At 40.9% G+C, this 27,752-nt stretch overlaps 1 protein-coding gene across 2 annotated transcripts; it reads left to right on the plus strand.

Moving 5' to 3' along the window:
• The first annotated feature begins 4,280 nt into the window (after window positions 1–4,280).
• PRDM1 (PR/SET domain 1) lies at window positions 4,281–26,699 on the plus strand. 2 transcript variants are annotated; one of them, XM_058307207.2, is made up of 7 exons: window positions 4,281–4,781; window positions 6,274–6,522; window positions 12,986–13,105; window positions 16,462–16,714; window positions 21,646–22,751; window positions 23,144–23,272; window positions 23,680–26,699. In XM_058307207.2, exons 1-7 carry the CDS (start codon window positions 4,740–4,742, stop codon window positions 24,253–24,255), a joined length of 2,475 nt encoding a protein of 824 aa, XP_058163190.1. In that variant the 5' UTR covers window positions 4,281–4,739; the 3' UTR covers window positions 24,256–26,699. The 2 variants fall into 2 exon arrangements, with proteins under 2 accessions (XP_058163190.1, XP_058163191.1); XM_058307208.2 differs by lacking the exon at window positions 4,281–4,781 and adding an exon at window positions 5,900–5,981.
• Window positions 26,700–27,752: the final 1,053 nt, after the last annotated feature.

A 27,752-nucleotide genomic window follows, 5' to 3' on the forward strand; every position in this document is an offset into this window, starting at 1 on the left:
CCATTTTTAATTAAAAAACCTTTTTTTCCTTTCATCCTTATTTTAATACTTTTTGGTTTCAAGGAAGTGCCATGTAACAGGCATTACCCCAGGGGCTCTCCTGCCCCTCTAGCTCTCCAGGCCCCAAGGCTGGGTCCTTCCCCTTCTCTGCTGTCCTTCCCAGCCTCCTTTCACCTTTGTTTGTGCTCTCAGCCCTCTTTAATCATAAGGTAGTAAAGTGTGCCTATCTACAACCTTCCTTTTTTATTTCCACCCAGAACTCCCTTCTTCAGTAGCCTCTCCTTCCTCTGGAAGGTGAGAGAGACAAACATTTGCCCCACCTTCCTCCACTCTTGTGTAGCAAGGACTCTTCCTCTTCCCCAAAGGAAGGAAGACGTGAGAAAGCTGAGTATCAGGGTGCACACCTTTCCTGTTTCTCTTTCTCCCTTATTTCCAGTCACGTTTTGCCTTCTGTTAATTTAGTTTTATTCTGTGGCCCCAACAAGTGTAAGATTAGGAAATGTCTTCTGGTTTCAGAAATGATCTCTCACCCCAAGTCCTTCACCCACAGCCTTTTCAGAAATTGCAGTTCCTCTCATTTCTGAATATTCGTCTAAAATAAATTCATAATTAGGAAGAAAAACAAACATTGGAAACCCACCTTGGTTTCTCCACAGATGGTTTGGGAATGGTTATTATTGCTATTGTTATTTATTAAGCTGGTGGGTGTCAAACAAAATGAATAATTTAAACAATATAATATTTAAATGGTTAGATAGAAACACAACGGTCTGGAGGGAGGGCTAAAAAGATACTTAAGTGTAATGGCACAGGTTGTTCTGTAAATAGTGAGACCTCAGACATTGTGTGTGTTTTATAAAGTCCTGGTTGGCATTTATCTTCATGGAGGGAGCTCTACTTGGTTCTACAATTTACTTGACTTTTGTTTCCCTTGTTTAGGAAGTCAAAACACTGACCTCATTTCAAAACATCCACAGTCCACTAAGATCACCATCCCAAGGCCCTGACTATGTTTGCCAAGAGTTTTGGGGAGGTGAGCTGTGTCATGAGAAGGAAGGTTTGTGCTATTTTAAAATTGATTTTACACATCATTGAAATATATCATACACATATCATACCAATGACACACACACACACTGCCTTGTAACATAGCATGTGTCATACATACATTCTCTCTCACTCATGCACACATACTTGCTCTTCTTGTCCGGCTTTTAAAAAGGAAGGCAGCCAGAACGCGGGCCCAGTGATCTGAGTTGAAAAGGCTGTTAAAGTTTAAAAACATAGTGTCCCTCTCGTTCTTAGTCTGGCTTTGAGACATATGGGAGGGCTTCAAAGCCGCGGTGCCCCTCTTTTAGAGCTCAGACTTGCAGTTGGTCCCCAAATGTTTACCAGCATGAAGATGCCTTACTTACAGGAAGTGGGAAATGGGTGTGGGGGGTGGGGGTGGGTGGGTTGGCGGTGGGTAGGGAGTGGGGAGAAGAGGGTGAGGGGGGGTTGTTCTCTTGATGTGGTTAGTCTGTCATTGACCTTGTTTGGGTATAGCAGGAGTTGAATTAGAAAATGAGAACATGTTTCATCTTGAGCATATTTTATCCCATTTTTTACTTTCCTTAGGAAAAAAAAATTTCCCAAGCAGAGCCAGTTTTCCAGATTTGTTACTCAATTTCCCCTCATTCTACAATAGTCCTCTCCTGAACAGTTCTGCTGGCTTCCTACATCGCAACTGAGTAGCTGAAACCAAGTAACATCGGCTTGCTGAGCTGTTGTGATGATACCATCAAAGGGAATAGATGGGGATTTCTGAGAACTGAGCTATTTGGATCATTCATGATTTGCTGCCATTGTAAACCCTCTTAAGGGAACTTTGCCTGAGAAATGCTGATTAATAAAAGTAACTGAGGTTTTTTTCTAACAGAGAGGGAAATAATATCATGACTAAAAATGCATTAAGATTTTACTTAGAAACAAACATTTTGAGACTTGAGAGTCCAGACAGTGGCAGCCTCAGCTAGCTCTTTCTGCACAGCTGCACCAATGCCAATGTCTCCCAGCTTTGGGCTGCATTCTAAATATGCGATGCTTGGCCTTCTAGATGGAAGGAAGTTCAGAAAGGCAGCTCCCTTAACATTTAACTTAAAGAGTTCTTCCCCCTTAACATTTTTTGCTGGACAGTATCTAAATATTATTATATGAATTTCTTTTCTCTTGTAATGGGGCATATTTCCTTTCCTTTATTCTTTTTTCAAGTTTCTTTTTCAACTACATTATTGCCTATCTTTGATCTCTTTAATTGTAATCAGGTTGGTTTGCAATTTTTAATTGTCTTATTTTGAGACTTTGAGATGAGAAGCAAACATTTGAAAGATTTTGTATTCCCCACACTCTGTCTCAAAATTTATTCTCCTTAAACTTCCACTTGTGGCCCTGTCCGGCTCAGCTGGAACACCTGGAACTAATTTTAGGGTTGCCTGGCTAAGCCCCACACTGGTATTTGAAGTTTGCGCCCTCCCTAGACTTGAGCACAATTCACCACCTCTGAAGGTGAGTGCGGGCTGATATTAATTAACAGTGAGTTGATTCACTGGCATCTTCCAGTCATTAAAGTAAATATTTGGCTTAAAAATAGCCCTCTTTCCTCCCCAGATATCAAACTTTTCGCTAATCCCTTACTCCACCGTGGTTGACTCACGAGCACTTACGTGGTATATGTGGCCTAAGAAGAGATTTTGATTCTAAAAGGGAAGTGAAATACTCTACAACATCTGCAAGTGAGACTGTTGGAACAGCAGGCCAGCCTTTGGTATGACTACATTGTTTTTCAAAACGTCCATTGTGGCGCTGACTCAGCATCACTTAACAAACCCTCTCAAGAAGGCTGGATTTCTCTTGTTTAATTATCATCTTGGAGTTTACTGAGAGTCGTTCATTCAGTTTTATACCCCTAGCCCTTCTGACATCTAAAAGTCCTGTTTCCTCTTGGTGCTAGCGTCCCCTCTGGCGTAACATGTAATAGCAGGTGGACTGGGCAGCAAGCCGGGAGTATGTGTGAAGTCTCTTAGTGGGAATTTTATTGTTTTGTACTATAGAGATTGTGGAGGGAGGAATGGTACAAATACCATTCCTGACAAACAGTCTTTTGCCTGCCTCCTCCCCCCCCCCAAATTCTAGAAAATTTCCTAAAAGAGGGAAAAGTAATTTTAAAAAATGAACACGTTTTTATGGGAGTGAGTGAGTTTTGGGTTTTTCTTTCTTTCTTTTTTTTTCTTTTCTTTGTCTGGTTTCTTCCTGTAAACAAATACTCAAATACTCACTTCAATGTATGACTAAGTTGGTGTCATTAGGTTGGGACTGGGTGTGTGTATGTGGGTGTGTGTGTGGACATGTGCACGTGTGTATTTAAAATGTTTGAAAAGACATTGCAGCCTAAGGTAGAAGGAAAGATGATTTTAAAAACAAGTACAGATATGATGTGAGCAGGAAAAGTTCGAGACTTGCATTTCAGTGAGCTAAATAGTCATTGTAATGGGGTGCCTGCTATAAATGGACCCTTTGCATCATTGTTTCTCTGAATTAGAGAATTCCTTGCTGAAGGCACAAGACCATTGAAGGAAGTAAAGCATCTGGTTTGTTTTGTAATGAGAAGCAGGAATGCAAGGTCCACGCTCTTAATAATAAACAAACAGGACATTGTATGCCATCATCACAGGATGTCCTTCCTTCAGCAGAGGACTGACTGGGACTAGAGGAAAAGCCTGTCGGGGCTCAGAACCCACTAATTACTGCCTCTGTCCAATCGGTTCAATATTCTCCTTAACTGTGAAATGGTTAATGCTGTACATTTTATTTACACACTCCCCTGGAGTCTGGCTGTGAATTTGGGGAGGAGAGGAAAGGCAAAGAAATTTCAATATGTAGGGCTGTAACTTTTCCCCATTTCCCTATTTGCTAAATATCTGGAAGAAGGAAGTTAGTTTTCCAAATTTGAATGTACAGTATTTAGCAGGAGAAATGGCATCTTACAAACTGTTTTGGAAAACAGGTATTTTATAAGCAATACCTTGAGCGCTGGGCAGCTACGTTTGATTAAATTAAGTGCCAAAAAAAATCGAATTTGTTCTCTTCAAGAAATAGTTTGTATGCTCTGTAGCTGGGAATTTGAGCTGAGGAACTACAAAATTTTTTGGTAGTTTTCAAGGTTTCTTTAAGGAATGCGCACCCCTCATTAAATCGCAGCAGAAAGGAGGGCAGTCTGGAGTATTTAGAATACAATACAACCCAAGGAAACGTTGAGATTTAGTGCCTTCAAAGGGAAGCAGAAAGCTTCCAAGTAAATGTTGAAATTCACACGCGAGGAGAGGAAGCTCTGGGCGCTCGCAGTCTGGGGGGAAAGCCTCCGGCGCGCCGCGGGTCCGCCGAGTCCAGGTGCGGCCACGCCCCCACTTCAGGCAGCTGGTAGGGTGAATCAGACGAGTGGCTGGCTAATAGGAAATCTGCAGCAGGGAGGGGAAAGGAGCCACCGGGCTGGTTAGCGCAGACTGAAAGTGCTGCCGTGACACTCGGCCCTCCAGTGTCGCGGAGGCAGGAGCAGCGCGCAGCACCTGTCCCGAGCCCGCTCTCGGCGCCCGGGCGGCCGCACGAACGCAGGGGCCGCCGAGGTGCGCGTCAGTCCTGCCCGGCCCGGCGAGGGGACGCGGGAGAAATGTCGACTGTGTAGACATGAGCGAGACTTATCTCAGATGTTGGATTTTTGCTCGGAAAAACTTGTGGGTACGACCTTGGTAAGGAACTTGATTTTCTTTATTCTGAAATTGCTCTGAAAACTTTTTTTTTTTTTTTTGCCAGCGTAGTCGCCGTAGAAACAAGAAATGCTTCTGCCTTAGCGCGCTTCTGCTGTCAAACATTTATACGACTTTTTCCTTATGAATCATTAACCCTTTCAGTTCTAGGCAGAGTTGTCAATTCATTGAAATTTCAGTAGTGGTTCCTGCCCACTCAAAGCAAATATTCCGTGTTGGTTTTAATTCTTAAGTTTTGTTTTTTGAACTTTTTTTGGCATGATGACTGTGCATGTTGGAAATAAATAGAAATAGGCAGTTTTGATTCGATCTTAACTAAAGGACTTTTTTAAAGCATCATATTTAGGGAAGAATCAGAAGACTATAAAAGCCACCTTGAATACTTTCACAGTGTTATCTTTACATTTTAGCAACCCTAGGTTCTTACAATTGAAATGCTATCTAATTTCCTAGTTGTTATCCAATATGGGAAAACATTGAAGCAGTCGTTTGCCTTTTTTTCTCTTTGAAAAGCACTGAATGTGAGGGAGGATTTGCAGGAATATCCTTTTCAATTTACAAGTGGAAGCAGAGCTTGTCCTCTGAGTTTTCTGTATTTGTTATAACTTTAGTTACAGTAAAGTGTAGCACGTCAGTGACTTCTGGGAATTGGTATACTTTCAGATTTAAATGGAAAGTGCTATTTGTGGCCGAGGGCTCCTAAAGGAATTCTCTCCAGGGACTTGCATTCAACAGTTTTACGTTTTGTTTTTGGCTTTTTCAATTTGGCGTGAGATGCCCACAAGTCCCAAGAAACTGCAGGGTGTTTCCCCCTTCACCCATTTTTCCACGAGCATCTAGTGATGCTGGCAGGATGCGACCACTTCAGTCCCATGTGAGAGGATGAAAGAGAGCGCAGTAAAGGGGGGGCAGGTTGTTTTGAAAGTTGTTTTGTGTTGGGAGCTGGTGGGAAAGTTCAGGCTTCCCCATTTGGAAAAGGCAGGCTGGGTTCCGCTCCTGCACCACACGCGCTTTCCATTTTTAGCTTCATTCAGAGGCAGACAGAGCTCCTTCCTCTTCCTCTCCTTGTTTGTGACACTTTTCTGAGGCAGCTTTTCCACAGCACTGAGGGTCTAGCGGCCATGACCCCAGACGTTCTTGGCTATAGGTCTGAGTGCCCACAGCCTTTTTCTGCTGTGCCAGGTAAAGCTAGGGATTGTTCGGAGGTGTTTTGTTTTTCCTTTTTCTCCCAATGAGGTTACTATATTCTTTTCTCCCTCTCTTTTTTATTTTTTTTAACGAAGAGTAGCATTTCAAAACCCTACTTCTTCAAGGCAGTCTACTTTATACGGCTTTTTGGCTCTTACTCAACTGCACCAAGCATTCTGCATCTGCTTTTAAAGACTTCAGACTACTGTATTAGTCATAGCCTTTCAGAGGGAGCCACAGAAACGGCAGGACAATGGGGATTAAAGGCCTTTCCCTTCTCTTCCAGGCTGCCCCAAAGTGTAGCTCCAACGCTGTGAGATTTCAAGGGTTGGCGGAGGGGACCGAGGGGACCATGAAAATGGACATGGAGGACGTGGATATGACTCTGTGGACAGAAGCCGAGTTTGAAGAGAAATGTACATACATCGTGAACGACCACCCCTGGGATTCTAGTGCCGATGGAGGGACTTCGGTGCAGGCAGAGGCATCTTTGCCAAGGAATCTGCTTTTCAAATCTGCCACAAATAGCAAAGAGGTAAGCCTCTGACTTTTTGGCCGAAGATTGGCACCAAATCTCCCTGCTTACCCTTGAGGCCCCATAGAGCTGTGAGAATCTATATCAGTAAATAATCATTCACTTCACTTCCTTGCTTTCTCTTTCCTAAGCCAATTCCTTCTTGTTCCTTCCAGCCCTCAACTGTTCCATTCTAATTAGGAACCAGTTAAATCTTTTGGCAAACTGACACCTTGAAAAAGTCTGCTTGTGCACGGGGTGGGTGAGATTGTCAGGAGCTTTAGAGAAAGCTGCTGCTGGCTGCTCTGGACCCTCTGGCCAAGAATCTCAATTTTGGGGGAGAAATTTTTTTTTAGAAATGGAATTTTTAATATTTCTCTTGCTTCTCTTTGGTCATAAGCAGCTTTATTCTTTTTAATGAGCCAGCTTTATTAGCTGGGTTTCTAAAATTATTCTCAAAACCCTGACGTGCTCATGAACTGAAGTGATGGTATAAACTGAGAAGAGGGTCATGTAAAAGTGTCCTCTGTCATCGTGACTTAAGAGCTAACCACTGTTTATCTGCCGCAGTTCCTTTGCTCTGGCCGGGCTGCACTTTGTGGCCTCTGAAGTGGGTACACTCTTTGTTGTTTCAAAGGGGCTGGAAACCCGAACTTGGAATCAGCAGCTGATTTGTGTCTACCCTTTTATATAACTATTACAGCCAGGCGTGGTGTTTAGCTGTGAAATAACTTGCAGAACAGCTCCTTGTTTTGAGAATTCGGCTGCTACAGCTGCTCTCCCCAGTGAGTGGACTACTGCTGGGTCGAGTTGAACAGATCAACCCCCTAACTGACTTCCCACCACCGCCACCACAGATCACTGTCAATTCTATTCCTCCTTCAGAAAGTAGTGAAAAGGGGATCATTTGCTGTGGGAATTCAGAGTGTGCTGCTGGAACTGTTTCCTATAGCCATGTCAAATCACTTTCCCCCTTCCCCTTCCCTAAGAACAGCATTTGTAGGAGTCGGGGTATGTTTGGGGAAAAAGCTTTATCTCCTTCCTGTTTGTGTGTCTGAGTGCAGTGTGTTTGGTGAGGGGCAGACACAGCTGTATAAAATTAAATCGAGCAACTCTGCTTTGGGTTTCATTAAAGCTCAACCTTTTTTGCTGTTGGGAGAGTGGAGGCAGATTTTGTAAAGAGTAAAATTTAAATTGTAGTTGTACATTAATGTTACCAAATATTTAACCCCAGAGGTTGGCCTTAATTCTACCCTTCATTGAAAGTAATGGTCGTCTCAATAGAAAGTCTCTTAATATGTGGCCTGTGGCTCAATGTAGGATTTGTTTGGGTATTTAAGGTGTAGTATGTTGTTTTTCCCACATCAGATTTGATCAAATATTAGTCTGTTCCCAGGGTTAATTTGTGCTGTGTTGCCCTGTCCAGCCCATTGGGACTGAAATAAAGATCTCGATTCCATGGGTCATCTTTGTTTTTCATTCTATAATGTTCTTGTCAGCTCAGCTCTTAACTTTTGTTTTTGTTTTTGTTTTATTTCCGTCCTTCTAAGTCAAATAATGCTCTTATATCTGAACCTTGGCCCAAGGTTGAGAAAGATAGTTACTTACCCGAAGGCAATTCAGTTAGAGCCAAACCCAGCACTTAAGAGGGAAGTTCTCCTGACTTCCCTAGCCTGTGCTTTTTTACTGTACTACACTGGCCCCTCTTGGTGTCACTGTGGTTTTATTTATCATCTTAACATATTTCATACTGATCTTTTATTAGCCCTGTTTTTTTTTTTTTCCCTGAAGTATAACTCCCTATTTCAGTATGTTAAGCTACCAAAAAGAAGTTACTTCGAAACTAACCTAGGAGGTCAGGATTCTCTTACCTATTTTCCCATATTTTCTTTAACTGCAACTCTTGAATATGATAGTATAATCATAAAAGCAACCAGCAAACAAACTTATGCAATACTGTCTTAAGCTTACTCTGGAATTTGTACCTGTTTTTTGCTGTTTCTCAGTCCCTCCTTTTTGAACTTTGGGAATGGGGACAGCTCCCTTTAGGTGGTGAAAGAAGGTGGTGGAATTGAGCCATTGAGGGCATGATAGCTACAAACCAGTTCCAGAGCAGAAACATTTAGGACTGATGAAATGTTTACATTATCATTTTTTGGTTAGCCTTTCAAGTCCCATGGAAATAGGGGGAAAAAAAAAAGCCTTTTTATATATAGTTTTTATCTGACCAATTTATCTTGCCCTTCCTTAAATAGCAGATGTTTCATTATCCACTATTCTGATGACATACTGGGGATTTTTTTTAAAAAAAAACTATACCATTTTTCATTATGAATTTGTGTTATGTGTCAGCATTTTTTTTTTTTTGGTTTAAAAGCAAAACATACAGACTATATTTCTGATCTTGAACCTCATTTTTAGATTTGGTTTAGAATCGTTCTGCACTTTTAACGAGGCTGTTCTTACTTCCTATTTCCAGAACTAAACAAAGGTAGACAAACTATTCAAAACTTTAAAAACTTTTAAACTGATAGGTTATTCTTTCATGGGGATTTTCCCTTGTGCTCCTGAAATAATCTTCTATGAATACTTGAATAAAGACAGGTCAATTTAGACATTTATATTTTAGAAGCAGTCACCTGTAACAGCCTCTGCTCTCAGCTGAGTTTGTTTGTGTTCAGGAGGTGCTAAGCTTCTGAGTATGGTCTCCCAAAGTCTTGGGTGAATAAACATCAGCCTGATTGAGGGGACTCACTAAGTGTCCATTTTGATTGAAGTCCATTATTAACTCAAGTCATCTATAAAAGGTATCCTGCCATAACATGCAATTCCCTCTTCTTCATAATGCCTTTTATTTGGAAGATGATGTTCTATGGCATTACCACATTTCCTTTACTATAAAGATAATTAAGGAGGAAACTTTCAAAAACATCTCCATTTACTCCTCCCCTTTAAAAAAATGAGGATGCATTACAGGTTGAAGACCTCAGTCCACTATAGTGTTATAGATATTTCAATGCAAATATCCTTATGAATAAAATGGAATTTTAATTGAATGAGCCATTTTATGGGGTAGGGAGGGGGACAGACAGCTAGTAATTAAAATGATCTTAATGTAATTTGGGATGAGGATGTTCATACCACATTTAGACCTGGATGAAGTTTGTGCTTAAAACCCACTACCGTGGTTTTTTAAAATCTGCATATTGCCTAGAGGAGAAATTTATATTTAAATATATATATATATATATACACACGCACATACATATATAACACATATTGTGTGTGCATTCTCCTTGCTACCGGACTTTAATTCAGTGCCCCCATTCAACCCCTCCTAAGCCGTAAAATCTTTATTTTGTAAAAATTAAAATGAGCTTGAGGAATCTTGTTTGCTTTTTCGTTGTTTTTTTGTTTTTGGGTTTTTTTTTGCCTAAAATGCGCCCCTGTCAGAGTGTGCTCTGTAACTGAGACCACTGACAGAGACAGAGCTGCCCAGGTGCAGAAGGGTCGGCTGTGCACATAAAGCACGGCGCAGAGGGCTTCCGTGGGGCTCAGGAAGCAGGGAGGTGGTGAAGCCATGTCCTCTCATTGATAGGTTTATAGAAGGCACACAGTAGCTTGTCCCCAGCAGTAATTCTTTAGGACCCTGGTCAGTTCCAGGGTTTCCTTCCTGCTTTAGGTGAACAGATTCCTAATTGGTCTTTTTAGCACTGTGAAATTCAAGGCACATTCCAGGTTCCTCTGTAACATTAGCTTGCTCCAAATATACAATGTTTTAAGCGATGGGCTGGCCAAGATAGAAAATACTTCCAGATCTTTCCAGGGCCAGAGGGAGAACTATGGCTTAATCTTTCATGTCCTATGAAAAATAACATAGATTCTTATCCCCCCTGCAAAGTTACCTGTGACAAGCACCTTACTCTTAGAATTGCAACTTTAAGTCCTCTTTGAATAATGTCTCAGACATAGTTTTGGGATGAAGTCTTTTATTGTTTTAAGAGTGCTGGACTGGGAATTGGTGTAAGTGGCATATAAACCACAAGATTCCTTCAAACCTCGAAATGCCATGATTTTATGTTTATATATTTATCTGTATGTGTGGGTTTAATGTACTCCATAGCTCTTTGTATGATGGGAATATAAAATATTAGGTTTTTGTCTCACTCCTAAAGATAATCTAATATTCAGGCTCTTTTGTTTATGGCTAAAGGATTTACATAGCCCTCTCTTCCACCACAGACCTTCTCTTTTCTGAATTGTTCTCATGTCTTACCAGCTGAATTGGACCTGTGAAGTCCAATATAAATAAATATAAATAAAGGGCCAGAACCACTTCTAATGCTGCTTTATATCTTCCCCACTGACTTGCCCATCTTTGTGCTCAAATATTTCTTGTGTGGTTTATGTCCTCTCTAAGTTCTTTTAGAACATGATTCTAATTGACATCTTTTTTGGCCCTTGAGAAGATGTGTGTTTTCTTAGTGAAGATTGATAGCTGAGAACTAAGAGGCTCATACTAGTGAAAGAATGGCAATTTGGAGGAAAAAAAATCCTGACCTTAATGTAATGCTGCTTGTTGGTAATCAAGCTCTGACTCCCAAGACACTGTCTGCAAGAGACTGTAATTTAAAACACAAGCTGATGAACCAGTTGCATGCCTTTCTTAAAATTACTGCTTTAAAGTGGATATGTCGAAAATATCAACTGCTAATTATTGGCTGACCAACAAATGGCATTATTTGTTTTTCCTGTTTGTCATTTTAATATTATGGAATAAGCACTCAAGTATGAATGCCAAATGATATGCGTCATCAAAGTCAACTCCATGAATTTTCCAGATTAATTCAGTTCAGTAATATATACTAAATGATAAGCCTTTGAATAAGTGAGTCTGCTTAAGCTTTATGTATATATTTTTATTTCAAGATTGCTCTGAGATACTCTTTTCCCGATAGTTTTCTGCTCAACAAATACCAATAATGATGAACTGTTATTGAAAGGGCAGATAGATGTAAATGAAGGCAGAGGAGGAGGATGAAATGAACATCTGCTTTTTTCAACTCTCTGCCGAGATTCATAAAGGACCAAAAATAACATGCTAGCCCACCAACCTTGTTTCAGTGTTAGGTAGAGGAAATTTTCTTTTTTTTTCTCTTTTTACAATCTGTTATGCTCTGTTGGCTTATACATAAAATACTAAATTGTTTTTTAAAAAGTCATTGGCTGATAGGAACTTACATGAGAAAGACCGGTTTGTCATAACTAAGCAGATGTGCTTATTCCTTATTCATTTAAGCAGGAGTTTAAATTCTTGATGAGATTTAATAAGGAATTAGTGATAAAATAACCCAAATCTTACATTGGTGACAACCTGTGAACATTTTTTGATTCTCCTAGTTGAGTCTGCCATTTAGGGAAGACACAGACACAGGAACTACCAGGGATAATAAGAACTGAAAATAAATATTATCACTGTCTCCTCAAAACTTTAAAAACTTTTAAACCCATTTTAGAAAAATATTCAGTAAGTAACTTGCAGGCTGTTTTGAAGGAGAAAAAATTAAAAATGAGAAAGTGAACCAAAACAAACCTGTAACTGTAAAATGCTGTAAAGAACTATTCGCATAGTTCTTTTGAATAGTGATGAGTTGTTTCCAGATGGTTGGTGATTTTTCTTTTTACCCTCCTCGAGAAATTTATGATCAAGGAGAAACTGGCATCCTTAGCATGTTTCTTTAGCAAGGCCCTAAAGTCAAAATGTGTGATACATTCAGTCTGAAAAGGTCATTTTCTCAGATTTTAGAACACCCCCCCCCCTTAGAACCTATAGCTCTTCTCAGTATAAATTCCATTTCAAAGGAAGACTTTTGACTACTCTTGAATAGAAGATGCTAGAAAAGAACAAAGTTACTTGAAAGATCTTTCTTCTTTTAAAGAGAATTTATAAGCTACGAAAAAACCTCATCTGGAATGAAAAAAAAAACATAATGTGTTTGGTTTCTGGTTCCTAGGCCTTTGTGGAAGAACCAAAGAACATTATTTTGGTTTCTGAGGTTACAACTATTTTATTTCCCTCAAGCACACTGTGTTGATGGTTAGAGGGAGAAGGAGAAATGGGAAATTAGGAGCAGGCTGAAATGGTCAAATCTGCAGTATCTAATTCTCATTCTAAAACAGAATGGCTAGCCTCTCTGTTCTACTAGAGTGAAAAATAAAAATAGAGGACTCTCAGTCACCAGAGATTAATCCTCGAGACTGTTTTAATACTTGGTTAAGTGTTTTCTTAGGATTTTGCAGTTTAAGGGGGTTGTCCCTGAAGTTGAAGCTTGTTATTAATTATTTGGGACCATTAATATCCACTCTCCATATCACAGTTTTGTGACTGATGGTTGTATTATCACATGAAAATTCAACCTATTGAAATGAAGAGGTTGGCTAACACTTCACAGTTTAATTGTTTCATATGTTGTATTCCTTTTAGGTTATTGGAGTGGTGAGCAAAGAATACATACCAAAGGGAACACGTTTTGGACCCCTAATTGGTGAAATCTACACCAGCGATACAGTACCCAAGAATGCAAACAGGAAATACTTTTGGCGAGTAAGTAAGGAAAATTTTTCCAGACTGATTAAGTATTAGGGAAAAAAGGGGGGGCTGGAAGAGCTGGGTCACTTCCTTCTTCAACCTGTGCTAAGAAATGCTGGGGCTCACCCACAAGAATTTAGGAGCCCCATGGACACAGGGAAATCTGAGCAAATGTGATGAAACCTGTGAAATGTTTGACTCTGGGAACATAGCTTGTCGGTGGTTAGTGATGGAATATGGGCTATGTGAATCTTAATTTTTGCAACTCAGAGCTTTGTGATGAAAGGAAACAGTTTGTTGCTTGCTTCAAGGGTAGTTCATTTGCATTTCTCTGCAAGGAAGTAGTAATGAGTCACCAAGCCTTAGATTTCACCCTTTCTTGATTTCTTGCTGAGTTAACTTTAATTGAATGGAAGAGTTATCATAAGTATATTGTCTGAAAATAAATGCCATTAAGGAAAGATGGTTGGAAGATAGGGCTAGGGCATAAAGGATTGGACTAGTCCTATTTAAATAAGTCTGCACCATAAAACTATTGGATTTGACAATATGTAGATTACTACCATAGCAAAAGGAAAGTGCTTTTACAGTCATGTGAGGTGATAAGCTGTCCTATGACATCCAGTGAAAAGGAGTGGCCAATAAAATTTCCTCTGGAATATCAGGGTTAGAAAAGACCCCAGGAGAGAGTTAATTAGAAATAATTCTTGAAAAAAAAATACCCTGTATTAGGAGTGAGTAAAGTCTGATTGTTTTGCCACTTCCCAGTACAGATCTCTTTGGGATATTCAGTTTCCTCACTTAGAGAATAATAACATGCTTACTAAATTTAAAATAAAAGTCACTTTTATACCTACAAAAATTATACATGACTAATGGGGAAGTTATTTTGAATTTTTTGAATTTAAGAAATTGTTGCATGGTAAGAATAAAAATGGTATTATCCATTCCTTGACCAATATTTTTGCCTAGAACCCTTATGTCTTTTGTGATAAAGTATCATAAAGACTTCTGCTGGAGACTCTGTCAGAAGCTGTTCCTAAGGAACAATAGATATATATTTTTCTAACCCAGGAAGTTTTGTGTCTGTGGAAATCTGTATTGGTGTTTTCCAAGCAAAAGAGGACAGTAATATATTTACTGAGAATAGAGTGCTTGCGGGTTTTATTTAATAATTACTCATGCTTAGAGTATAGTTACTACTTGAGTTTTACTGGGGAAAATGTAAGTGCATTTTTGCCTTTATTACCAATAAATTCTTCACAGAAGTGAAGTCAAAGAGGTTTATAAGTTGTTGGAGTTTAAGGTCTAAACTGAGACGACCCAGCATAAGACTTCCTAAGATATGGTCATTTTGAAAAAAGGGGAAGAAACACCTAAGAACCTCCCATGACTATCATTAAAGATTCACCATAAGTAACTGAAAGGCTTTCTTTCAGAGGGTTTATTTGAATCGTCTTTCACATGCAAAGGATATTGTAGGAGACAACTTCCCACATGTTGTTAAAAGTATCCTGATTTTGCTGGCAGGAATATGAACATCTGTTGTGGGGAAAGAAAAAGTTTCATGCAAATTACACAAAGGAAAGAAGGGACATACACATTGAGAAACGAATGACATTATTTCTTGTAACTGTTCTATGAGTCAGCACGTTTTTAATTTTCCTGATAATATATGGAAATGTAGTGAGGTGACAAGGAACACCGTTCATTTTGTTTGCATTACTTTATTTTCTGGTGGGTGTGTATGTGTGTGACTTCATGGGATTGACATTTCTGATTTAAAATGAGGATACAGTAAACTGTAGTCCGTGGAAGGCTGCCTGGAAGCAACATACCCATAGCTTTAGAAAGCAGTTTCCGCCCCAGCGAAGAGTACAAGAGCGATGGAACCCCACGTTCCTGGAAGTTTGCACATCACAGTAAACAAACTTGAAAACCCCTCTTGATAGCAGAATTCACCCAGCCTCGTTCCATTTTCTCTTAACAAAACACACCGCAAAAGCTCTCACAAGTTGCTTTGATGAAGCCACATGTATTTCCCCCTTCACAATTTACAGGAAGTTACTCTTAAAAGAAAGTGATTCTGGTGTTTACTGCCTGCGTTAAAGGGACAGCGTTCTCTTTTTTTTACTTTTGATAACCTTTGGGCAACATACAGAACAATTTATGGACTAACAGTCAGTATGGAAGGGTAGAGCAACAACTGGCTGGCCTGTTAGAGCAAACTTTCTGCTACAAACCAGTGCCCTGCTACTTGGAGAGACTGCAAGTTGCAGATAACCAGGTATTGATTGTCCAAGGAAATTTCCTATGACTGAAGAAAAGGTGGCGCCTCCTAAAAAGAAAGAGAAACTTTCTGTGGAAGGATAAGGAGTTTGTTTATAGTTTCAGTAAGAATATTTAAATTTTTACTGTTCTTACCTCTGCCTTTTCACCCAGTGGCCAGAGTGTATCTGTTAGCCAGAAGTAACGTGGCTATAGGGCAGGTTTTGAATTCTTAGTGATACTTTGCCTTTAAGATATGACATACTTTCTTCCTGTTCTTTTCCCAAAAACTTATGCCCGTGACTGTGTGTGTGGTGCTTTAGCCAGCCTCCTCTCAGATGAGAGGGCTCCCTCTCCCCGCCTTTGCCTTAGCGCAAGGCTGAACTTGTTTATCAAGAGGAAAAGTGGCTTCTTAGTAGACTGTCGAATGCTGGCGTCTGTCCCAGTGCTCACTTTGTTATGGCAGGTGAAGTTCACCTTTGCCCCACCCAGTGTTTCCACAAAAAGGCAAGGTTCCAAGTATTCATATGAACAAGTGTTACTTTAGGACTTGGAGGGCTGGGGGTGGAGGATGTTTGCATAGTTTAAGCCTTGGGCGGGGGTGTAGGAAACGGCAAGTACTGAGGCCATAGAAAAAGTTGAGATACTCAGTTTGACGCAGTCAGTCATCCTGGTCTTTCTACCCAGGTGACTCAAAGCATTAAAAGTCAGCATAATCGGAACTGCAGTTGGTAGCTGTCGCCCATTTGCCATTCACTGTGGTAGCAAAAGTAGTACTCTGTGGTGGCTTACTCAGTCTGAAGCAGCTCCTTAAATGAAATTTTGTGTTTCCTTCTTTGGTTATTTTTCCCCGAGAACATGAAAAGACGGTAAAACTGAAATGGAAAAGGTAACTGACAGTGCGCCTCACCTGTAACCGCCCGTATTTCTGCTGATTCAAGACTATTCTGGCTAAACCAATCTGATTATTTTTCTAACTAGGCAATAGGGGACCAGAAATCCCACATGGTACTTGCTGTGTTTATTCTTAGAGGTGCTGGGGGAAGCTTTCCATTGCTTTGGAACTGCCTTTCTTTGACACATCCATCTTCTCTTTCGGACAGATCTATTCCAGGGGGGAGCTTCATCACTTCATCGATGGCTTTAATGAGGAGAAAAGCAACTGGATGCGCTATGTGAATCCTGCACATTCTGCCCGGGAGCAAAACCTGGCTGCCTGTCAGAACGGGATGAACGTCTACTTCTACACCATTAAGCCCATTCCTGCCAACCAGGAACTTCTTGTGTGGTATTGTCGGGACTTTGCAGAAAGGCTTCACTACCCTTATCCTGGAGAGCTGACAATGATGAATCTCAGTAAGTGGATTACAGAACAAACAAAAAAATTAAAAATGCCAGTAATGTCAGTTCTGCCCCTGTGAGCTAATAACATGTTGTTTAATTATATGGCTTCATCTTCTGTTGGACCACAGTAGGTGGCTTAAACTAGGAAAAGGAAGAGGAATTTTTTTTTTTCAGTTCTTATTCCCTATTATGAAACTTGATCACTTTAAAAAATGTAAGAGATGCTTTGAGTGTTTAATTCAGAAAGTTACAGGAAGAAATGTGTTTCTAATTTTAATTAATCCGAAAGAGGGCAAGTAGGAATATAGTAAGGGATTGGACTGACAGGCTGATTATGCAAATTATAGCATTAATATTATTATAGAGGAGTACATTGGGTTATCAATTTACAGTCTGATGTGGAAAGTTATAAGATTGTTTCTAGAAAAAACTCTCAGTCAAGATTTTTCAAATATTATTCTAAATAGACCAGCAGAAAGATTTCCTACCTTCACTTCCTTCCTTATGGTAAAACCTAATTATCTGATCTCTAATCAGTATTACAGAAGCCACCTATCACTTTATCTTAACAAATTCTCAGTTCCTTAGGTTTATAAGCTTTTACTTTTTTATTTGGTTAAATTTCCTGTCTTACGTCTTTCTGTAAAGGCCTATATCATTTTAGTGATTCTCAAGTGATCTCTGAAAGACTGAGGAATTACTATAAAATTCTGTTATAACTGTGGTTGTGTGTCCTCAGCTGCAAAGTTATATAGTAATTTTAAAAATTAACTCTTTTTGGTTTAAAACTTAAAACAGAATGCTGGCTCTTTTTAATTTTTTTTGTTTTGATATCATTTCATACTTGAAGAAAAGTTGCAAGAGTATTCAATGAATTCCTATGTACCCTTTACCCAGACTCAGCAATTGATGATATGCTATCCCATTTACTTTATCTGAAGGCTAAATTGTTGCAGATCACATTTTATCTTTGGAATAAATATTAATTTTAGCATAAATCAGAATTTTGGCTAAATTTTAGGACTAATTAACAAACAATTACATATTATTCAAGTCATATGTAGTTCAACACTATGGCTATTTTGTGTTCATCCCACACCAATATCCTGGCCTCCCTCATGAGCTCAAGACTTTGTGTATTTGCACTTTTCTAAAGATCTGGGGCTATAAAAACCTGAAGCATCTCCCCCTTAAGGTCACCTTATAAGCAGCCCACCAATTGTTTGATCCTGTGAGTTTTTGTGTTCATCATCCTATAAGGTAATACACACTCACATCCATACAACTTTGAGATTCAGAAAAGTATCTGGGAGTGTTTAGAAATAAACTGGCTTCCAAAATGAGCATAATGAACATAATGGTGGTTCTTTTCCTCCTTTCTCTTTTCAGGGCTCCTGGGACTCTGTCATATCCCTAGTACTGAGCATCCCAGGAGCCATTTGGATATTTCCTCATCTGTATATGTAGGCCCAGTGCTAAGGGTTGATGGTAAAAGACACACAGTCGCATTTTCATGGAACCGTATTGCAGCTGGGCATCTCATGAAAGATTTGCTGCTCCCTCCTAAATTTATTAGCTTACCGAGCCACTTCCTTTTGAGGGTCTCCTTTCATTTCTTGAGCTTAATCATTTTGTGGAATCAGATAAAGTCTTCAATTTTTTTTTAACAATAACTCCATTTGAAGAGACTCAGTCCAATGACTTTGGACCAACCATACTTCTCCCACCCTCTTCCCACCAAAAACTATTTTTCTAAAGGCCTTATGTTTTTATTCTTCAATGAAAGCCTTTGCACGGTATTTTACAATTCAAATGCATGTTCTTCTTTGTGTTCAGAAGGAGCTTTCCTGTATACTGTGAAATGACACATTTGTTCCCTCAAGCAGCCCCTTTTTATTTATCCAGGGTCTTTTATTTAATTGCCATAAAAGGTGGTTTAATATTTTCAGGTACCTTGCATTGTCCAATATACAAATAAAAAATGAGCGTTAACAATAACCAGTAGTCACATGAAGACAAGACTCCTACTGCCAATTGTGAAACCAGTTGTCTTAGGTGTGGCAACTGGTGATTGAGACTCTGATCAGGAAAATTTCCACTATTTCATCACGTCTAATAGGTAGATTGTGTCTCCAAATGACTTGTGTTGGGTTTCCATGCTTAAAGCACGATAGAGTTCTGTGCCAGAATCTCTGTGAAGGCTCAGTGGGTAGAGTTTTTGAGGAGAAGGGGTTTGAAACATACAGGTAAGGAAACATAACATCACAAATTATAGATGGCATTAAAAAAAAAAACTAAAAAAGAGTAAGAACTAGTAAACTCCTACCTCCCTCAATTTTTTTTTTTTTTGGTATTTTTTTTTCCTTTCTATCTAGCTAACCCATCTAGAAAACAGTTGACCAAATTATAGACTTCTAAATGTTAATCTGCTTTCTCAGTTTCAGTTGAAAACAGGCTTTGTTTTGCCTACTGCAGAACTTCTAGGTTCTTTCTTGTAGTCTTGGGGGTTCTTATTATAGATCGAAAATGTGAGTCGGCATAATTAAGCCATTCAGAGCCTTCAGAAGCAGTTCACTCTTGAAATGACTCTGTCCGCCTACAGCCATTTAAGATTTAAGAACAAAAACAGATCTTGATTTTCTTTTTCAACTTAACTCAAACTGCTGCTGAGTGGGAGAGTCAGAAATGACACCAGCTTCACTGATTACTCAGCTGCTATTGGAAGGATGATTTTTTCAAATGTGTTTTCATATGTATGTGAACTCTGTAATTCCCACCTATAGAACATCTTAGGGAGGCTAACTTATCCTTCTGGATATTGTTTTAAAATACGACACGGATCTATTTTCCTTTCGGAAGGCATCAGAAATGGCAAACCTCTGTTGGGGATTTGTTGTATGTTGGCCACTGTGCTAAGTGCTTTATATGGAAGGCTTTAATTCCCACCTATTTGTTGGCCCAAACATTTGCTTTGTTTAGTTCAATAAGCTAATTATATTCATGTGCTTAATAAGAACATATTACTAAACGTGAGGGACAGGGCTATGGATGGCTTCTACTCATATGTTTAAGGCTTTTATTTGTTAAATTTTAGAACCAAGGGAGTTGTTGAAGCTCCTAGAAAATTTGTGAGACTTAAATCTTAATTTGCCAACTACAAATGGCAGAAAGTTATACATACGGTCAAGTTTCTGTACTTTCATTTTATTAGGGTAACATTTTTGGTGGAGGGGGTCAGGGCTCTGTGGAGGTCTCCAAATCATTCTTTTTATTTTTTCACCTCTGAAAAGTTCCTTCCTGTGGCTGTGAGAAGCCTTGCCTATCAGTTTTCCAGTTTAGTTGTCTCTCTCTTCCTTTACCATTTTAGCTTTAAAAAACAAAAGTGACAATTTGAACTTCCTGCCTGCTGGGCCTCTCTGAAAGACTGATATTGGCCTGATAAGGTGATATTTATTTTGGTTTTTAGGGGCTTCAGAAATCCCTCTCCCTTAACAAGCTTTCCATCACTGCCCCCTGATCAGCATCTTCGCTGATAGTGTCATCCTCTGTGTTTATTCTGGGGCTGCTGGCTCACCAAGGAGGGGGAACTGATAACAGCTAGCAAGAGATAACATTCTCTGAGGGGCTCTCAAACTGGAATCAAATTCCTCAAGCCTGTCAGCCCAGAGAATGGATTTGGCGCATTCAGAATCTGGAGTTCCAAACTCCTCTTTTCTAGACCTATCAGATATCAAGCCTGGAGTTCTTTCTCAGTTAAATCAAGCAGAGACATTTTTTCAGACAATGGAGCTTTACAAAAGCTTGGCCTGATTCCCCAAACTGTCTCCTTCTGGTGCTGAGTGAGAGCTGGCATAGACGCCACACCCTCCCAGGGAGGACTGCTTATCCACTCTCCTGCAGGTGCTCTAGTTTGAGTGCTTTCCTTCCAGTTATCACAACCAGCATTCACACTAAGCCCAGCGTCCAAACTAAGAGTCAGAGGTTTTACTTTTGATTTCCAGGGAAGGCTGAGCAGGGAGTCCTTGGTTTTCCCTGCTCTGACAGGCATTTTCCTGAAGGCATCATACACAGAAGCAATGTGTTTGTGCTGAGTGTTTGAGGAAAGGGCTGGCCATGGCACGGATGAGCTGAAATGGTTGCTCCCTGTTGCTGCTATTACCAAAGAGCCTATTTATCAAGTAATAATATACCTTCTTTTGAATAAATCCTTTCATCTTAGCTGCCTCTGTTTTGTTTGGTGCTCTAAGTAATTGAACTGGCTCGGGAAGTGCCTGTTATGGTTTGGCAGAGGTGACTTGTGTCACGCCTCATGATTCCAGGGGACAGCATTGCTGGGAGACAAGGTGTTAGTGAAATACTTGTGTTGCCAGCAAATGGAGGGCAAGGGCTGGGATCCACGTTGCTGATCTATTTGGCATAGGCAGTTTGAACTGGGTTTTATCAAATTTGTATTTAAACAAGAATCATGAAAATTGATGACTGTCTATTACTTGAAATGAGTCTTAATCTTTCACATCTAGCTCGCAGGGTGAGCCGATTTCCTTTAGGTAAACTGTGAACATCAGAATGACTTTATATTACATATGACACACATACCCCACCCTGGTATTTTTCCACCCCATTTTAATGGAAGCTGTCTGTTCTAGCCTGAGCAGCACTTTTCTATGATAAGGTTTTTAACGAGTGGAAACAAAATGATCCAAATGGTACAATTCATTAGAGAGATGCTGCCACTGCCCCCTCTTTGCTGAGGAGGAAGTGGAGCAGCAATTTAATGAGTGGCGCAGAGACCTCTAGAATGAGAGGGCGTTGAGGGGCCAGGTGTCTCTAACTTGTGTCGCCAGCTGGTACTCAGGTTTTCTCAAAAAGAGAGAGCAACTTTGGCAATTTCACTTCAGTTCTCTCTATCGCTCTGAATAATCGCCCTTTCTTCTTCATTTCAGCACAAACACAGAGCAATCCAAAGCAACAGAGCACTGAGAAAAATGAACTCTGCCCAAAGAGTGTCCCAAAGAGAGAATACAGTGTGAAAGAGATCCTAAAATCAGACTCCAACCCCTCCAAAGGGAGGGACTTCTGCTGTGCCAACATTTCACCCCTCGCTTCAGGAAAGGACATGGACGACTTCAGAAAAAACGGGAGCCCCGAAATGCCCTTCTATCCTCGGGTAGTTTACCCGATCCGAGCCCCGCTACCAGAAGACTTTCTGAAAGCTTCCCTGGCCTATGGGATGGAGAGACCGACTTACATCACCCACTCCCCCATTCCGTCCTCTGCAACTCCAAGCCCCTCGTCCAGAAGCAGCCCTGACCAAAGCCTCAAAAGCTGCAGCCCCCACAGCAGCCCGGGGAACACGGTGTCTCCGCTGGCTCCCGGCCCCCACGAGCCCCGTGACCACCGGGACCCTTACGGGTACTTGAACACGCCCTACGGCACCGAAGGTCTGGGCTCTTACCCTGGCTACGCTCCCCCGCACCTCCCACCGGCTCTCATCCCCTCATACAGTGCTCACTACCCCAAGTTTCTTTTACCACCGTATGGCATGAATTGTAACGGCCTGAGCACCATGAGCAACATCAACAACTTCGGCCTCTTCCCGAGGCTGTATCCCGTCTACGGTAACCTCCTCGGTGGGGGCAGCCTGCCTCACCCCATGCTCAACCCAGCTTCTCTCCCGAGTTCGCTGCCCTCTGAAGGAGCCCGGAGGCTGCTTCAGCCCGAACACCCCAGAGAGGTGCTTGTGCCAGCACCCCACAGTGCCTTTTCCCTCACCGGGGCCGCCGCCAGCATGAAGGACAAGGCGTGCAGCCCCACAAGTGGGTCTCCCACTGCGGGCACAGCCGCCTCGTCAGAGCACGTGGTACAACCCAAAGCTACCTCAGCAGCCATGACGGCCCCCAGCAGCGATGAAGCCATGAATCTCATTAAAAACAAAAGAAACATGACTGGCTATAAGACACTCCCCTACCCGCTGAAGAAGCAGAACGGCAAGATTAAGTATGAATGCAACGTCTGTGCCAAGACTTTCGGCCAGCTCTCAAATCTGAAGGTAGGCCTCAAGATAGAGCAGTCAGGTTGCCTGCTGGGAGCTGGGTGCTCACATACTTACCCTTGTATAGTCAGCATGGGCTCTCTTCTGCCTTTGCCACTTCTAACCGTGTGGCTTCAGATAAGGTTCTTCTTTTTCTTTTGAATTTCCTCTGAGTAAAACTGGAGTTTGAACTACAAGGTCCATGCCAGCCTGTGATTTTTGTTCCTTTTGTTCAAACCAAGCAGAGCATTCTGAAATTATTGGGGTTTTGTGTGTTCTGGTTAAGACTTTGTCTTGTTGCCTTTTTTAAGACGGTTTGCACCATAGATGCCCCAGTCTGGGAGGGGAAGCATTAGGTCCTGGAGCTGATTCGAGAGCAGAGCTAACTAACCCCTGTGGCTTCTTCCCAGGTCCACCTCCGAGTGCACAGTGGAGAACGGCCTTTCAAATGCCAGACTTGCAACAAGGGCTTCACTCAGCTCGCCCACCTGCAGAAACACTACCTGGTACACACGGGAGAAAAGCCACACGAATGCCAGGTAGGCAGTATTTTTGGGGTAACACTTGTGACCTTTGTGGAAAACGTACATGGAGTTGCCTCATGTCACAGAGCTCAGGGTTTAAACCAACACAGGATTCTGCTTTGCTATGGCCTGTTGGTACCGGGGACCTCCTGGTGCCCTGTAGCTGCTGACAAGCTGAGCTGATGACCCAGCCAGCTTCCAGTGGGTGGGAAGACGGCAGGAAAAACAAACACCACTTCGTGTGCAGTGTGGCAACATCACACTGTTTGCCTAATGCCACACCATCGATGCCACCGGGAGGCCTTCTTGCCTCCCAGGTTGCTGGCAATTTGTTTTCCAGCTTGCCCCTCCCATTGGCAACTTTTAATCTTCTGGTCTTCCTGTCTCCCTTCTCTGCCTCCCCCCTCCGCCCCCCCCCCCAGGTTTGCCACAAGCGCTTTAGCAGCACCAGCAACCTCAAGACCCACCTACGACTCCACTCTGGAGAGAAACCCTACCAGTGCAAGGTGTGCCCTGCCAAGTTCACCCAGTTTGTGCACCTGAAACTCCACAAGCGCCTACACACCCGGGAGCGGCCCCACAAGTGTGCCCAGTGCCACAAGAGCTACATCCACCTCTGCAGCCTCAAGGTGCACCTGAAGGGAAACTGCCCCATGGCCCCAGCTGCCGGGCTGCCCTTGGATGACCTGAACCGAATCAATGAAGAAATTGAGAAGTTTGACATCAGTGACAATGCTGACCGGCTCGAGGACATGGGGGACAACATCGATGTGACCTCTGTGGTGGAGAAAGAAATTCTGGCCATGGTTAGGAAAGAGAAAGAGGAAACTGGCCTGAAAGGTTCTTTGCAAAGAAACTTGGGGAATGGACTCCTCTCCTCAGGGTGTAACCTCTATGACTCATCAGACCCGTCCCTCCTGAAGCTGCCTCACACTCACCCACTACCTCTGGTACCTATAAAGGTCAAACAAGAAACAGCTGAACCCATGGATCCTTAAGATTTTTCAGAAAATGAGAAGTGTTGCATTTTGTTTCGTTTTTTAACTTAAGACCTTATGGTCGGGGTGCTTGTAGCAAATTGCTTGTACATACTTCCAGTTCTGCATGGCTCCCCTGACAGCGGACAGTTTCCCCTCACCTCTCTGGAATAAAGAAGGAACTCCAAAGTTACTGAAATCTCAGGGCATAAATGAGGCAAAGACTATATATATATATATACATATTATATATACTTATTTACACCCACATCTATATATTTGAACCTGTGCATTTTGAATATTTGTGTGGATATGTTTGCATAGCCTTCCCATTACTAAGACTATTGCCTAGCCATAATTATTTTTTCAATGATAATATTTCATAATTTATTATGCAATTTATCATTCAAAAAGCAATAATTAAAAAAGTTTACAATGACTGGAAAAAATTCCTTGTAATTTGAGTATAAATGTTCTGTTTTTGTCTTGTGACCATTCTTTGTAGATAATTTCTGCACATCTGTTTAAGTACATAAGATTTAGCAAACAAATATATTACTTCTGTCAACTTCCCTCTATAATCGTGGTTTGAAAATGAGGTTTTGTTATTGCCAAAGTTAGACAGTTGATTGTTAAATCATTAAGAGCATATGGTTTGAACTTGGGGGTATGTGTGCAGAATTACCCAATAATAACTTGTTCAGAAGAAAAGGAGTAGTATATGTTTCTGTAGGTAGTTCAGTGTTTCTTTTCTCCTAGCCACAATTTTACCCAGAAAAGGCTGTGCCAGCCTGTTTCCCTCTCCAAAAAGCAGGGGCCCTTCCCCTGCCCACTCCCCCAGTCGTGTGACTGTTCCGAGCAGCCACGTGACTTTTGTATCCCAAAGTATTATCTGAAAATGTGAAAAAGACAAAATGCCACATTTAAAACCACTGCAAAACTTTTCCAAAGTACGGGTGGTTTTGTATGTGTGAGGTTTGGAGGCTTGAGTCTGGGTGTTGTTTTGGTTTGGGGTTTGTTGTTTGTTTGTTTGTTTTAAGTCAAAATTGCACAAATATGGTGCTCTACCAGGAAGGAATTTGAGGTAGGCAGGCTCAGGCCACACCTAAAATCAAAAATAGAAACGGGTATTCTCGTTGTCTTAGGGTAAAAGCGGGTAACGAACATTCCTATCCCCAATGCAACAATTTCATTTTTTTCTGTAAAACTCAGTTTTCCTCAGTATTTGTGTTTTTACATTTTATTAATTTAATTGAAGATGAAAGGGCATTGCAAAGTTGTTCAACAACAATTACCTCATTGAGTGTGTCCAGTAGTGCAGGAAATGATGTCTTATCTCATGATTTGCTACTCTAGAGAAGAAACCAAGCGTGCTCCAAAAAGATAGGATGTCTATCAGTTTCTCTTTTATTGTGCTAAGTCCAAAGATGACATGTTGGCATTCAAGGTGTAGCAATGGATGATGTATATTTATAAGTCTATTTATACCAGTATACCATGTGTATATATATTTATAACCACTTAAATTGTGAGCCAAACGATGTAAAAGAACCTACGTTTCCTAAGGGCAAAAACAAACAAATCAAAAATCAAATCTGTTTAACACTCGATAACCTCAATCTAACCGTTGTGCTTGGGCACACTCCCCTGCAGTTGCCAGAGAGCTTGGAACCGTGGTGCAAAGGTGGGACTGTATAACAACTAGAGAGAAAGAGTTGAACAAATCATTTTGTACTATTAAGGATGATCCGAGAGAGTTTTAGTTTTTTCCTTGTTTTAATTTTTTTAAAACTTTCTATTGAAGATAGCTTTAGTTTTGTTTTGCCAGGTCACACTCAACACAGAAATAAAAATCCCATTATTTAATCCCTTCACAGTTTTTCTCTCTCCTTTTCCCTCCCTCCTAAATACTGCTCTCTTACTAATCAATCTATTTTATAGACTCAGCAGTTTGTTCATGGCAACTAATGTCAACCTGCAGAATAGAACAAAAAATTTTAGGATAACCCAGGGAACCCCAAGAGCCTTACTGATCTGTGCATATAAACAAGACTGACAAATTTGTTTGTATCAGTGTTTGACCAACAGCTCTTAACTGTAGGTAAAACACAGCCTACTTCTCTGGCACTGTCACTAAATACTTTCTCTTCTCTACCACTTGTTCTCTTTTTTTATGTCTTCTTTGTGTGCTTTCTTGTGACTGAGAATTTTTATAAATCCTTGCACAGTGGCTGGAGGCTTCTCCTTTCAGACTGGCTTTCCCCTTAGGCCTCTTACATGTGAATGTTGAGCCCACAATCAACAGTGGTTTTATTTTTTCCTCTACTCAAAGTTAAAACTGACCAAAGTTACTGGCTTTTTACTTTGCTAGAACAACAAACTATCTTATGTTTACATACCGGTTTACATTGTTATTTATGTGCAAATTGTCAAAATGTAAATTAAATATAAATGTTCATGCTTTACCAATGCTTGTCTAGTGTCTTGAGTGAGGGGCCAGTGAGTTATATCTTACATAGGGTGGTACTAGACAAAATTGGGAACAGGACGTGATTCCTCTTGCCCACTTTCTGATTCAAGCAGCACCAGTGATGATCGCTCCTCACCTCCATCAGGGATTCCGTGGCGAGTCCCCTGGCAATGTTGTTCTGTTGTCTCTCTCCCGTCAACCGTGTAAGATATTTTCTTTAATTGTGAGCTATGAAAGTTCTCTGAGGAGATTTCAAGCATTAGCCAGTAGGAGGAGGGAGATTTGTTTGCTTTCGTTGAACTTGTTTATTTGTTTTACTTGTTGTCGGGCATGGAGTGGTGGGGAGGGAAGGAAAAGTTGGATCAGTTCCAGAAATAGCATCCAAGGCTTGGGCCAATGTGTGTGTGTGGAGATCCACCTCTTTCCTGGGGCCCTAAATAAGCCCTGCTGGGAAGTTGAGGAAGGAATAAATCTTTCAGTAGCAAAGACTGAGCACACTGCAGGGAATAAGGACTTTTAGGCTTCCGTACAATCTTCCTGCTCTACCTCCTGGGACGTTTCTTCCTTTACCTCTTAATTTGTGAAGTATATTTAACACTTGTGCATTTAAAGTGAATTTCCAGAAAGCTGCTGTTGTACCAGAACTTGGGCATTGTAAAATCCAGGCATCATGGTGCCATGACCATGTGGCCTGAAGGGTCATCTGGTGAGAATGTGTCCACCGGCTTGGCCATTCATGCTCCAGAAACCAACCTCTTTCCTGAGAAAAGGCACATATACATTTGAGTCTTGTTTGGTAGATGTGAATAGGAGATTGCATCTAGAAAAATGATAGCACTCTCATATTTTCTCATGAAAATAAGATTAAAAAGCCCTTGGCAAATGGTTTTCATGCTTGCCATTTCATCTAATACCAAGCTCATGGTCCCATGTTACCTTCTTGCTAACAAAATAATGATTTTTCTTACATTTACATTTGGACACTCAAAATGGCTTGACTTTTGTTTTTAATGATTCTTTAAATTCATAAACATCTGTATCAAGGATT

The sequence above is a fragment of the Dasypus novemcinctus genome, chromosome 11 (assembly GCF_030445035.2).
Source record: "Dasypus novemcinctus isolate mDasNov1 chromosome 11, mDasNov1.1.hap2, whole genome shotgun sequence".
Lineage (NCBI taxonomy): Eukaryota > Metazoa > Chordata > Mammalia > Cingulata > Dasypodidae > Dasypus > Dasypus novemcinctus.